Source organism: Nerophis lumbriciformis, linkage group LG37, assembly GCF_033978685.3.
Source record: "Nerophis lumbriciformis linkage group LG37, RoL_Nlum_v2.1, whole genome shotgun sequence".
NCBI lineage: Eukaryota > Metazoa > Chordata > Actinopteri > Syngnathiformes > Syngnathidae > Nerophis > Nerophis lumbriciformis.
Genome location: NC_084584.2, coordinates 17,002,243 through 17,017,500, shown reverse-complemented (window position 1 = coordinate 17,017,500; position 15,258 = coordinate 17,002,243). Strand labels below are relative to the sequence as shown.

The following is a 15,258-nucleotide window of genomic DNA, read 5'->3' as shown; positions in this document are numbered from 1 at the left end:
ACTAGGCTCAGTGCAAGTTGTTTTACTCTGTCCTCCACCCTGAGCCAGCCCACTTTGGAGAAGTGGGTAGGAGTGAGGTGTGATCTGGGGTGGAGTTCTAGAAGTAATCTGACTAGCTTGTTCTGGGATGTTTGGAGTCTAGATTTGAGGGTTTTGGAGGTGCTAGGGTACCAGGAGGTGCATGCGTCATCGAAAAAGGGTTGAATGAGAGTTCCCGCTAGAATCCTCATGGTGCTTTTGTTGACCAGAGAGGAGATTCTATAGAGAAATCTCGTTCGTTGGTTGACCTTTTTGATTACCTTGGTTGCCATTTTATCACAGGAAAGATTAGCCTCTAGAATGGAACCTAGGGAGGTGACCTTATCCTTCCTGGTGATAACAATGTCACCCACTTTTATAGTGAAGTCTCTGACTTTCTTAAGGTTGATGTGGGACCCAAATAGGATGGATTCAGTTTTACCCAAGTGTATGGATAGCTTGTTGTCAGCGAGCCAGGTGCAAATTCTACAGAGTTCAGCATTGAGGATTTTCTCCACCTGTGACTTGTCCTTGTCTGATACCAGCAGGGCTGAGTCATCCGCAAACAAGAACAATTCACAGTCGCATGCTGATGACAAGTCATTTATGTACAAACCCCGTTTCCATATGAGTTGGGAAATTGTGTTAGATGTAAATATAAACGGAATACAATGATTTGCAAATCCTTTTCAACCCATATTCAATTGAATGCACTACAAAGACAAGCTATTTGATGTTCAAACTCATAAACTTAATTTTTTTTTTTGCAAATAATAATTAACTTAGAATTTCATGGCTGCAACACGTGCCAAAGTAGTTGGGAAAGGGCATGTTCACCACTGTGTTACATGGCCTTTCCTTTTAACAACACTCAGTAAATGTTTGGGAACTGAGGAGACACATTTTTTAAGCTTCTCAGGTGGAATTCTTTCCCATTATTGCTTGATGTACAGCTTAAGTTGTTCAACAGTCCGGGGGTCTCCGTTGTGGTATTTTAGGCTTCATATGCACCACACATTTTCAATGGGAGACAGGTCTGGACTACAGGCAGGCCAGTCTAGTACCCGCAATCTTTTACTATGAAGCCACGTTGATGTAACACGTGGCTTGGCATTGTCTTGCTGAAATAAGCAGGGGCGTCCATGGTAACATTGCTTGGATGGCAACATATGTTGCTCCAAAACCTGTATGTACCATTCAGCATTAATGGTGCCTTCACAGATGTGTAAGTTACCCATATCTTGGGCACTAATACACCCCCATACCATCACAGATGCTGCCTTTTCAACTTTGCGCCTATAACAATCCGGATGGTTCTTTTCCTCTTTAGTCCGGAGGACACGGCGTCCACAGTTTCCAAAAACAATTTGAAATGTGGACTCGTCAGACCACAGAACACTTTTCCACTTTGTATCAGTCCATCTTAGATGAGCTCAGGCCCAGCGAAGCCGACGGCATTTCTGGGTGTTGTTGATAAACGGTTTTCGCCTTGCATAGGAGAGTTTTAACTTGCACTTACAGATGTAGCGACCAACTGTAGTTACTGACAGTGGGTTTCTGAAGTGTTCCTGAGCCCATGTGGTGATATCTTTTATACACTGATGTCGCTTGTTGATGCAGTACAGCCTGAGGGATCGAAGGTCACGGGCTTAGCTGCTTACGTGCAGTGATTTCTCCAGATTCTCTGAACCCTTTGATGATATTACGGACCGTAGATGGTGAAATCCCTAAATACCTTGCAATAGCTGGTTGAGAAAGGTTTTTCTTAAACTGTTCAACAATTTGCTCACGCATTTGTTGACAAAGTGGTGACCCTCGGCCCATCCTTGTTTGTGAATGACTGAGCATTTCATGGAATCTACTTTTATACCCAATCATGGCACCCACCTGTTCCCAATTTGCCTGCTCACCTGTGGGATGTTCCAAATAAGTGTTTGATGAGCATTCCTCAACTTTATCAGTATTTATTGCCACCTTTCCCAACTTCTTTGTCACGTGTTGCTAGTATCAAATTCAAAGTTAATGATTATTTGCAAAAAAAAAAAAAAAAAAAAGGTTTATCAGTTTGAACATCAAATATGTTGTCTTTGTAGCATATTCAACTGAATATGGGTTGAAAAGGATTTGCAAATCATTGTATTCCGTTTATATTTACATCTAACACAATTTCCCAACTCATATGGAAACGGGGTTTGTATATTAGGAACAGTAAAGGCCCTAATATACTGCCTTGGGGGACTCCACAGCTTACTGACATGATGCCGTTCACCTCTACCACCTGTTTCCTCCCCTCCAAGTAAGATTGCATCCAGCTCGTTGAGGTTTTATGAAATCCGATTGGTCTGAGCTTATCCAACAGTATAGCGTGGTTAACGGTGTCAAATGCCTTCTGAAGGTCCAGCATGACCATGCCGCAGTATTTGTACATTTAGTAAGAAAAGATAAAGTACTTTATTAACGCATATTACTTCCAGGCTTTGGCGGGCCACATAAAATGACGTGGCGGGCCAAACATACCCCGACTGGTCTTGAGTTTGACACATGCTGTACCGTATTGACGTTGGCATCTTTGTCAAGTTAACATTGTGTTAGTCGTAAGTATAACAACATCCTTTTATGTTTTTTTAGCCGCTTCAAAATAAAGTCCCAAACGCCAGCGTCGCGCATCTTTGAGATCCACGGCACTTTTGATCGAATCGTTTCGTTACATGTGAAGCCGAACGGGTCGTGTTCATATCAGGGATATTTCAATGCCATTACCTTGCTTTTAAGTTGAAAGGGTATTTAGTTTATTTTGAAAGCGCCACGCGGAAGTTCGCATGTTGCACTCCGGTGGTATTTACCCTGGTGGGTAGCACTGGCAAGAGGGGAGAAAACGCGAGAAAAAAAACACAAGTGAGAGGTCAAGGGGGGCTCGTTTGGATAAAGTTTCTCCGGTGTCCCGGCCAGGGAGATCTCCGGGAGGTGACGGCAAGTCAATTTCACCGGTAATTACCCCCATGAGTTGTTTGCTGCTTGTTAACCGACTGCAGTTGTGTGCCTGTCGTCCCAGCGGCCGGAAGTCTGCATGAAGCTGCGTCTTCCTCACAGGCGGCGACCCTTTTTTTTTTTCTACCTTCGTTTTTTTTTTTTATACCACACTTTTTTTTTTTTCTCTTTTTTTTTTAAGTCTCACTCGGCGCGATGAGCACAGAGTAGCGAAGAGGGTGCGCAGAGGGAGCGACGATGTTTGCGGGGAAAGCGGAGTAAGGCAGGGCCTCCGTGTAGCTTTAGCGAACAAAAGGAGAACATTAATGGAGGCAAGTTAGCTTGCTAGCTAGCTTAGCGCATGCTAACTATCAGCTTTTTTAAAGTGCAAGGGAGCCCCAAAGTCACCGGTCGAAGTGTTTTCTCACTAAATCGATTTACTAGCTGCAATAGTTTGGCATTTTAGTCGGCTGCTAGTTGACAGCTGGCAATACGTTTAATTTGCATTAAGCTAATTGGTGCTGGGCGATGTGGCTGGAAACTGTATCACGATTACTGTATGTTCTATATCGGTCGATATCGATAACTATTGGTTTTTTTTTTTGCATCTATCGAAAATAAGGAGCAGGAGAAAAATATATTAACATTTTTATATAAAATGTAGCCTTCCTCCCACTTCTATCAAGGCAGAAAGGAAAGGAAATGTCAACACAAGCATGAAAAACTGTCAATGTAAACAAAACTCTAAAAATAAAATCACATTGAACATTTAATAACGTCTTAAAACGTGCCAAAATAAGGAATATGTAAGAAGTGCTTGATAAGGTGGAACAAAATAGTGCAAAGTGTGTGAAATTGTAGACTTGGAAAAACCCGAGAAGAGCATTTAATTTGGTGTGTTATTTAATGTTATGCTGTGATTAGTATTTAAATATGACTAAACAAAATTACTTTTAATTATTTTATTTATAGAATCCTGCACTTTAGGTCCTGTCTGTTGTTTCCGTTTACCCGAATAGGGAACGGACAAGAGTTGAAAAGAAAAAAGGTGAGCACAGATTACTATATGTTCTATATCGGTCGATATCGATAACTATTGATTTTTTTTCATGACCTATCGAAAATAAGGAGCATAAGAAAAATATATTAAATGTAAACATTTTTTATATAAAATGTAACCTTCCTCCCAGATCTATCAAGGCAGAAAGGAAAGGAAATGTCAACACAAGCATGAAAAACAGTCAATGTTAACAAAACTCTAAAAAAACAAATCACATTGAACACTTAACGTCTTAAAACATGCCAAAATAAGGAATATGTAAGAAGTGCTTAATAAGGTGGAACAAAACAGTGCAAAGTGTGTGAAATTGTAGACTTCGAAAAACCTGAGAAGAACATTTAATTTGGTGTGTTATTTAATGTTATGCTGTGAATAGTATTTAAATATGACTAAACCAAATTACTATTATTTATTTTATTTATACAATCCTGCCCTTTGGGTCCTGTCTGTTGTTTCCGTATACCCGAATAGGGAACGGACGAGGGTTGAAAAGAAATGCGGTGAGCACAGATTACTATATGTTCTATATCGGTCGATATCGATAACTATTGATTTTTTTTCATGACCTATCGAAAATAAGGAGCAGGAGAAAAATATATTAAATGTAAAAAAAATTATATAAAATGTAACCTTCGTCCCACTTCTATCAAGGCAGAAAGGAAAGGAAATGTCAACACAAGCATGAAAAACAGTCAATGTTAACAAAACTCTTAAAATAAAATAAAAATCACATTACACTTAATAACGTCTTGAAACGTGCCAAAATAAGGAATATGTAAGAAGTGCTTAATAAGGTGGAACAAAATAGTGCAAAGTGTGTGAAACTGTGGACTTCGAAAAACCTGAGAAGAACATTTAATTTGGTCTGTTATTTAAGTATGGAAAGGAATGTATGTTATGCTGTGATTAATATTTAAATATGACTAAACCAAATTACTATTATTTATTTATTTTATTTATACAATCCTGCACTTTAGGTCCTGTCTGTTGTTTCCGTACACCCGAATAGGGAACAAACAATGGTTGAAAAGAAAAGAGGTGAGCACAGATTACTATATGTTCGATATCGATAACTATTGCTTTTTTTCATGACCTATCGAAAATAAGGAGCAGGAGAAAAATATATTAAATGTAAACATTTTTTATATAAAATGTAACCTTCCTCCCGCATCTATCAAGGCGGAAAGGAAAGGAAATGTCAACACAAGCATGAAAAACAGTCAATGTAAACAAAACTCTAAAAAAAAAATCACACTGAACACTTAATAACGTCTTAAAACGTGCCAAAATAAGGAATATGTAAGAAGTGCTTAATAAGGTGGAACAAAATAGTGCAAAGTGTGTGAAATTGTGGACTTCGAAAAACCTGAGAAGAACATTTAATTTGGTGTGTTATTTAATGTTGTGCTTTGATTAGTATTTAAATATGACTAAACAAAATTACTTTTAATTACGGTATTTTATTTATACAATCTTGCACTTTAGGTCCTTTCTGTTGTTTCCATATACCCGAATAGGGAACGGACGAGGGTTGAAAAGAAAAGAGGTGAGCACAGATTACTATATGTTCTATATCGGTCGATATCGATAACTATTGATTTTTTTTCATGACCTATGGAAAATAAGGAGCAGGAGAAAAATATTAATTGTAAACATTTTTATATAAAATGTAACCTTCCTCCCACATCTATCAAGGCAGAAAGGAAAGGAAATGTCAACACAAGCATGAAAAACAGTCAATGTAAACAAAACTCTAAAAAAAATCACATTGAACACTTAACGTCTTAAAACGTGCCAAAATAAGGAATATGTAAGAAGTGCTTAATAAGGTGGAACAAAATAGTGCAAAGTGTGTGAAATTGTAGACTTGGAAAAACCTGAGAAGAACATTTAATTTGGTGTGTTATTTAATGTTATGCTGTGATTAGTATTTAAATATGACTAAACAAAATTACTTTTAATTATTTTATTTATACAATCCTGCACTTTAGGTCCTGTCTGTTGTTTCCGTATACCCGAATAGGGAACGGACGAGGGTTGAAAAGAAAAGAGGTGAGCACAGATTACTATATGGTCTATATCGGTCGATATCGATAACTATTGATTTTTTTTTCCCATCTATTGAAAATAAGGAGCAGGAGAAAAATATAATAAATGTAAACATTTTTATATAAAATGTAACCTTCCTCCCACTTCTATCAAGGCAGAAAGGAAAGTAAATGTCAACACAAGCATGCAAAACAGTCAATGTAAACAAAACTCTAAAAAAAAAATCACATTGAACACTTAATAACGTCTTAAAACGTGCCAAAATAAGGAATATGTAAGAAGTGCTTAATAAGGTGGAACAAAATATTGCAAAGTGTGTGAAATTGTGGACTTGGAAAAACCTGGGAAGAACATTTAATTTGGTGTGTTATTTAATGTTATGCTGTGATTAGTATTTAAATATGACTAAACAAAATTACTTTTAATTATTTTATTTATACAATCCTGCACTTTAGGTCCTGTCTGTTGTTTCCGTATACCCGAATAGGGAACGGACGAGGGTTGAAAAGAAAAGAGGTGAGCACAGATTACCATATGTTCTATATCGGTCGATATCGATAACTCTTGATTTTTTTTTGTGACCTATCGAAAATAAGGAGCAGGAGAAAAATATATTAAATGTAAACATTTTTATATTAAATGTAACCTTCCTCCCACTTCTATCAAGGCAGAAAGGAAAGAAATGTCAACACAAGCATGAAAAACACTCAATGTAAACAAAACTCTAAAAAAAAAATCACATTGAACACTTAATAACGTCTTAAAACGTGCCAAAATAAGGAATATGTAACAAGTGCTTAATAAGGTGGAACAAAATAGTGTGAAGTGTGTGAAATTGTAGACTTCGAAAAACCTGAGAAGAACATTTAATTTGGTGTGTTATTTAAAATGTTTTGCTGTGATTAGTATTTAAATATGACTAAACCAAATTACTATTATTTATTTATTTTTTTATTTTATTTATACAATCCTGCACTTTAGGTCCTGTCTGTTTTTTTCCGTACACCCGAATAGGGAACGGACAATGGTTGAAAAGAAAAGAGGTGAGCACAGATTACTATATGTTCTATATCGGTCGATATCGAGAACTATTGCTTTTTTTTCATGACCTATCAAAAATAAGGAGCAGGAGAAAAATATATTAAATGTAAAAAAATGCCACTTCTATCAAGGCAGAAAGGAAAGGAAATGTCAACATAAGCATGATAAACACTCAATGTAAACAAAACTCTAAAAAAAATCACATTGAACACTTAATAACGTCTTAAAACGTGCCAAAATAATAAAGTGGAACAAAATAGTGCAAAGTGTGAAATTGTAGACTTTGAAAACCCTGAGAAGAACATTTCATTTGGTCTGTTATTTAAGTACAGAAAGGAATTTATGTTATGCTGTGATTAATATTTAAATATCATTAAACCAAATTACTGTTATTTATTTATTTTATTCATACAATCCTGCCCTTTAGGTCCTGTCTGTTGTTTCAGTATACCCGAATAGGGAACGGACGAGGGTTGAAAAGAAAAGAGGCGAGCACAGATTACTATATGTTCTATATCGGTCAATATCGATAACTATTGCTTTTTTTTCTTCCATCTATCGAAAATAAGGAGCAGGAGAAAAATATATTAAATGTAAACATTTTTTATATAAAATGTAACCTTCCTCCCACATCTATCGAGGCAGAAAGGAAAGGAAATGTCAACACAAGCATGAAAAAGAGTCAATGTTAACATAAGCTACTTAAATTGGCTGATTTGTAAAAAAAAAAAACTGAACATGAACTTGCAGCATTTTTCTCATGTAGTTGTTTTCTAGGTTATGGATGTGTTTTGGGCATTTGTTATCAATCTTGCAGCGTTTCTGTGATTGCAGTGTTTTTTATTGGTTGTTTTGCCGCATTGCATTTGATTTATTGTGTTTGGGGCTCCAATGATTGTTTAATTTGATTAGGTAAAAAACTTCCATTTACATTCTGTTGCTTCGATTAATCATTTAATGTGTTTAACAAATAAAAATGTATTCAATCTGGACTGCATGGAGTGCCCGGAACTTAAAATATGCCGACGCAGTTTCCACACGGCTGCTGTAACAGCGCACATGAGAACAGTGGCGTGTGCTGTGATCTGTGTGCAACATTTCTTTTTAAATAAATTTTTTATAATGCACACATGTTAAACGTGCAGTTTTAATGTTGATGTACAAAGTTATGGCAATCATACATTTTTTTTTCATCTATTTTCCGTGAAATATACATTGATGTTACTCAGGATGTAACAATATGAACATGTCCTGTCACTTCTATTGTCACCAACATTATCGCAGGTAATATTATTACGGTAATGTTGAATGTGCTCAAAGAATACTCATGCACACTTATAACCTACTTAAAAAAAAAATTAAATACAACAAATAAATTGCTGCATAACATACTTTCTTGGCAGAATAATTATATTATGTAATGATATCGTTCTAGCTACTCAAGCGCCATATTATTTTTGTTTGAGTGTTTTTAATATGTTTATTGTTTTCCATTTTAATTTGTAAAATTTTCAGTGTTTTCTAATGATAAAGAAAAAAGCAAGTGTTGGCATGTTACGTCCGGTTCAGGCAAATTCCCTTCTTGTTGTCAATCTCTCTGTCTAAGACCGCACAGCCAGTAGGTTTATCGTTGCTCAGACAGTAATGTGTTTGTCTAAGTTTAGATTGGGGACTGTCGTTTTTTAATGGAAAAAGACGTCTCTTGTATTCATTTTAGCATTTAAGCTTGTCCAGTAAATGAGCAGCGTCAACGGTCTGTGAGTTCATCATATTGTTACCAATCACGGTTTTAATTTAAAATGCTAATATTAACCTTTTACCACGGTTTATCATTATACCGTTTATCGTTACATCCCTCGAGGCTACAAAGTGTATTTTGTCCAATTACTCGATGAATCGAACAAACTAATTGATACCCAATGACTAAAATGATTGATAATTGTGTTTGTGGATCGATTCTGTATTTGGTTGTTGTGCCCAACATATAATTACATGCAAAATGTGACTGATTTGCATTTTACACGCACAATGACTGAAAGGAGCATACAAAAAAAACTGAGTCAGTCAGAACAGAGCGTTTGTCTTTTTCCTAAATGAGACCTACTGACATGTGCAAGAGCAACCACTAAGGGTGTAACGGTACACAAAAATGTCGGTTCGGTATGTACCTCGGTTTAGAGGTCACGGTTCGGTTCATTTTCGGTACAGTCAGAAAACAACAAAATATACATTTTCTGCTTATTTATGTACCAAAATTTGTAAACAATGGCTTTATCCTTTTAAAATTGCTTTAAAATAGCTCTGTGTGTGATGGATGTGAGCCACCACTAGGCTGATCAGTGCAACAGCAGGCAGTCATGAATGATAAGGATAATAATAACATACATATACACACAGGTTCCATTGCCAGGGTTAATGCAGTCAATATATATAAAATAAAAACTAAATAAGATAAGGCTCAGAATTGGTTTCTTAACAAAACCTTTCTACATATAAAGTGCAACATTTCCACATATAAAGTGCGACATTAAACTGCTTCAAGTTGTTGCTCAGATTAAATAAAATGACAAAATGTTCTTCTCATACAAAAAGTGCAACATTAAACAGTTTCAAGTCAACTCAGCCTCAGATTAACTTTTCTTCCCCCCCCCCCAGCCTTTAACTCTGGTAACCTTCACTCAATGTTCATGTTTTTTTGCCAGAAAAATCAGTTTATCCACATTGTCTGCAGAAAGAGCAGACCTGCTTGCAGTTACAATGTCTCCAGCTGTGGAAAATACCCTTTCACTGGGCACGGAGGTAGAAGGTGTGGCGAGGTAGTCCCTGGCTAACTTGGCAGTAAGAGGATATATGGGCTCAATGTTCTTCCACCATAGAAGTGGGTCAAAATCTAGTTTTTAATGCAATATGGTCTTAAATCTGCTGCTATAAAAACACCAACGGCATCTGTTATTGCTTTAGCCCTGTCTGACTCGCCGAGGAAAGGCTGCTTTAATGCGGTGTTTGCACGACGCTCGTCTTTCTCTTCGTTGAAGCGATGTTATCCATTGTTGTATCGCACCGCGAAGCCGAAATATTCCCAAACGGGAGATCTTTACGAGGCAGGAGGGTCTTCCAGCTCTGGCTTTTGCATGTTTTAGTAGCCCGGTCGTTGCTAGCATGCCGTGTGTTGTGCCTCGGTGTGCATTGTTTACACAATGTGCGGTGTGCTACTTAATATGTCCGTGTGGAAACTCGTTCGGTGCACCTCCGTTCCGAACCAAACCCCCCGTACCGAAACGGTTCAATACAAATACACAGACTGTTACACCCTAGGCAACCACACTTTAATAAGTGAGTGCATGCTTGCATTGCAACTCATAAAGCGTCAGAAAAGTGATGACTAGCCGCGATTCCGTCTTTGGATTTTTTATGCTGGCAATGCATCCCTTTGGGTGTTGACCATCTTTGCCTGATTCCTTTCACATCCTCTTCTCTGTACGCTAGCAATTAGTTGAGTTCAATTTAACTCCTAACTCAGGGGTCGGCAACCTTTACCAGTCAAAGAGCCATTTTGACCAGTTTCACAAATTATAGAAAACAATGGGAGCCGCAAAAATTTTTGAAATTTTAAATGAAATAACACTGCACACAAAGTTGTTTTTTTTACTTTGTGCTATGTATAAACCAGGGGTCTCAGACACGATGCCCACACCTTTTTATGGAATTTTTAAGCTGGTGCGGCACGCGGGTTTTAAATGAATAGCGGTTGTCAGCGTCATGCGTGCCGTGATGGTACAGCATATAGCGCCCACTACAATTAGCGTGCCTGATCAGCCACATGTTGAATGGGGTTTTCGCTTGCTCACGTAGGTGACAGCAAGGCATACTTGCTCAACAACCACACAGTTTACACTGACGGTCGCGGTATAAAAAAAACTTTTACACTCTTACTAATAATGCGCCACACTGTGAACCCACACCAAACAAGAATGACAAACACATTTCGGGAGAACATCTGCACCGTAACACAACATAAACACAACAGGACAAATACTGAGAATCCCATGCAGCCCTAACTCTTCCGGGCTACATTATACACCCCCGCTACCAAACCCCGCCCACCTCAACCGACGCACTGCATGGGATTCTGGGTGTTTGTTCTGTTGTGTTTATGTTGTGTTAAGGTGCAGATGTTCTCCCGAAATGTGTTTGTCATTCTTGTTTGGTTTTGGTTCAAAGTGTGGCGCATTATTAGTAAGAGTGTTAAAGTTGTTTTATATGATCACCGTCAGTGTAACCTGTGTGGCTGTTGACTAAGTATGCCTTGCTGTCACGTACGTGTGCAAGCAGAAGATGTATATTGTATAACAAGTGTTGGGCTGGCACGTTGTTAATACAGATTGTAGAGGGTGCCAAATGTTGTACCATCATGGCACGCCCTTATTATAGCTGTAAAGGTGAAAATCGGTGAATATTAATCCCGGGAGTTTTCTGCGAGAGGCACTGAAATCCGGAAGTCTCACGGGAAAATTGGGGGGTTCAGCAAGTAAGCTGCTGAGCCGCATCAGAGTGATCAAAGAGCCGCATGCGGCTCCGGAGCCGCGGGTTGCCGACCCCTGTCCTAACTCCCCTGCCCAAGTCAGGCTCAAGTTGTAACGGTTGCCTAGCAACATGCTGATTGTACTAGGCTAGACCCGGGGTTCCCGCCGCCGGTGGAAGGAGGAGACCCCAACCCGACTGAGTAGAGGATACGCGGAAAGGAAGCAAACTAAGATGCGTGAAGTGCAGCCATACAGGAGGAGGCGCAGTGAGGAGGAGGAGGAGGTGTTTTCTAAGTGTGCTGCTTTTTAATTACAGAAAAAATGGACGATTCCCATTTCAACTCATCATACTTTTGGTCTCCCGTCCCCACTGTACAAGGACAGGTAGAGACAACCTTATTGTTGGACTTGAAATGCACATGGTGTCGTGGCATGTTCCGTGTCCCAGGATTCCCTGCAGGTGTTGTCTTGTCGATGCTTACTTTCTGCCGCACACTGACATGATGTTGGTTACGACACACAGCGGTCATGTGGCTTCTTCGAAGTTCCGCCGACAGTCACATGATCCCTCCCGTCCCCTCTCCTCTCTCATCTCCTTGCGACTTTTTCTTTCCTTTTCTGCTCTTTGCATCTCACCTTTTTTTTTGTTGTTGTTTGTTGTCTCTCCTCCGTTTGCACCCCCTTCCAATGTGATGGAACCCGTCTCTCATGTCTCCGTCCTCCATCCAATTTTCACCCGCTTCCTCCGTTTGGGCATCGCCCCTCCTTCCTGTCCTCGCCTCTCTCCCGCCCACCTGCCCCCTCTGCTCATCCCCGCCAGATCGAGAGCGCCATGTTCCTGAACAAAACCAAGGAGCAACTCGGCACGGAGAAGCCCGGCGCTCCGTCGTTCCCTCACTCCTCCGCCCTGTCCCCGCACTACCCCACGGCCGTGCTCGCCATGCCCGGCTCCATGGACGCGGGCCTGCGGGTGGTAACCAAACAGGAAGGCGGAAACTCTGCGGTCGGAGGAGGCGCGTCCATGAGTGCTGTCGGAGGACACATGCACCAGTCACACACTTCCCAGAACGTCACTGTTGTGCCCGTTCCCTCCACGGGAATCATGACGGCGGGTGAGTGGCGTTGTCCACGTGTTTGTGCTCAGATTTCAAATGTCCCCCCTCCCCCAAACACATCACAGGCTGTGTCTCAAATCGAGTACTTCCGTCAGTACACTTTGAAAAGCACACTGCGCAAATTCAGACACTGTAGCGTTTTCTCCCACATCGATTTACTGCCGTCGTGCACTACATGGAAATGACAATCGCAATATTTACCTGCTTCTTTTTAATAGTCGAAGCGGAGTTAGTGCCTCCGCTTCGACTATTGACATGGTCAGTAGGGTTGTCAATAGGGATGTCCGATGATATCGGACTGCCGATATTATCGGCCGATAAATGCTTTAAAATGTACTATCGGAAATTATCGGTATCGGTTTCAAAATTATAAAAGTAAAAATTATACCTTTTTAAAACGCCACTGTGTACACGGACGTAGGGAGCAGTACAGAGCGGCAATAAACCTTAAAGGCACTGCCTTTGCGCGCCGGCCCAGTCACATAATATCTACGGCTTTTCACACACAAGTGAATGCAAGGCATACTTGGTCAACAGCCATACAGGTCACAGTGAGGGTGGCCGTATAAACAACTTTAACACTGTTGAGTTGAGTTGAGTTTGAGTTTATTTCGAACATGCAAGCATACAACATGATACACCACAATCTCCAGTTTCTCTTTTCAACATGTTCGAAAAGGAGTAGGAAGAAGCAGAGCTTATTTAATCCTACCCCTTTTCTTTTACATAACAGTTGCTAAAACTTTTGTTCACTTCCTGTTCTCAATTTATTCACAATATACTCCATAAGTAATTACAATAAAAATAAGTAAATAAATAATAATTGGTGAAGTAAGTTACATTTCATATGTTGAGATAAGTAAGATTATTTTGTGAGTGAAAGAATGAAAGAATGGATGAGTTAAATAAATTCAGAATGTTTATCATGGTTCTTCTTCTTTGTACTTTGTAAACACTTTAAGTATGAAGAGTTTCTTGAAGTGGATCATATTAGTACATTGTTTGATTGCTTTGCTTAATCCATTCCATAATTTAATTCCACATACTGATATACTGAAGGTCTTAAGTGTTGTACGTGCATACAAATGTTTTAAATTACATTTCTCTCTAAGATTATATTTCTCCTCTTTTTTTGAGAAGAATTGTTGTATATTCTTGGGTAGCAGGTTATAGTTTGCTTTGTGTATAATTTTAGCTGTTTGCAAATTCACTATGTCGTAGAATTTCAGTATCTTTGATTCAATAAATAAAGGATTTGTGTGTTCTCTATATCCAACATTATGTATTCTTCTAACTGATCTTTTTTGTAACACCGTTAATGAATGAAGTGTACTTTTGTAATTATTTCCCCACTGTTGCAAATATGCGCCACACTGTGAACCCACACCAAACAAGAATGACAAACACATTTCGGGAGAACATCCGCACCGAAACACAACATAAACACAACAGAACAAATACCCACAACCACCTTGCAGCACTAACTCTTCCGGGACGCTACAGTATACACCCCCTGCACTGACAATACTTAAAAAAGAAGGTATCGATGTATTTTTTGCATGTTGGTATCGATACTTTTGACAACCCTCGTGGTCATTGGCCATCATCCATGTTATTTAAACTTGCAAGTAACGGCTGTAGAACGTTATGTCATCCATTTGACCAGTTTCTATTAATGACTATACGACTTCTATTAGTTATAGCTATTAACATAGCATAGCTAACCGAGCTGAAATTAACACAAAAGACCCCAAAGCTTTTTACTAACGCTGGAATTACCAGTAGGGCATGTGAACCGATATTATACATAGAAGTGTGAATAAAGGAAAACCCCAAGTATTTCCGGCTGTTTTTAGTTGTGAGTGCAAAACACTTCAGTGTAAGTAAGGAAGTGCGCCAATTGAGACACAGCCACAGTGGGTTTTTTCCTCTGTCAGCGGGCCTGGTCATCACGACCCCTCAAGGCACGCTGGTCCCTACTGCCTCCACTCAGTCTTTTGTGGCGGGACCTTATTCTGCCACCACCATGTTCGTGTCTGCGCTGCACCCCTCAAACACAGGTGAAGCCCCGGGATGCAGGATACTTTTTTGTTGTTGTGATTCTTTTGCTTCCAGTGCTTAAAACAGACTGGTAAATAACGGCGGCGGAAACAGGGTGGCTAATGTACTGTGTCCTTTGTTTGCAGACAAGAAGGGCGACATAGCCGATCCCCCTGTGGTTGTCATGCCAACGGCAGGCAAGCGAGGCAGAAAGAGCAAACAAATGAGCAGACCGAGCGCCATCCTCCCGCCAGGAAGTGACGCGTTGATATTAGCACACCTGGCAGCCACTGGACAGGTGTGTTTCTTTTGTTGCATTGTTTTGCACTCATGTCTAGGCTTGGGTATCGATGGGAATCGGGTCTTACATTTCGATTTTTAAATCGTCAATTGCATTTCAAAAATACTTTTTGGATAGCAGCAACAGTGTATCTCCATACATCGT

General features: G+C 39.4%; 1 protein-coding gene across 6 annotated transcripts in view; it reads left to right on the top strand.

Annotated features, from left to right (window-relative positions):
• Positions 1-2,428: 2,428 nt before the first annotated feature.
• The window catches only part of znf384a (zinc finger protein 384 a), a 33,740-nt gene continuing 20,910 nt past the window's right edge, over positions 2,429-15,258 (top strand). The window contains exons 1-5 of one of the 6 annotated variants that reach the window (XM_061931130.2): positions 2,429-2,449; positions 11,975-12,042; positions 12,479-12,770; positions 14,711-14,833; positions 14,960-15,111. In XM_061931130.2, the coding sequence (XP_061787114.1) occupies positions 11,980-12,042; positions 12,479-12,770; positions 14,711-14,833; positions 14,960-15,111 (630 nt within the window). In that variant the 5' untranslated portion in view covers positions 2,429-2,449; positions 11,975-11,979. Of the gene's footprint in view, positions 2,450-2,490; positions 3,006-3,032; positions 6,611-11,974; positions 12,043-12,478; positions 12,771-14,710; positions 14,834-14,959; positions 15,112-15,258 lie in introns of those variants that run through there. The other 5 variants (XM_061931128.2, XM_061931134.2, XM_061931129.2 and 2 more) reach the window with 5 other exon arrangements.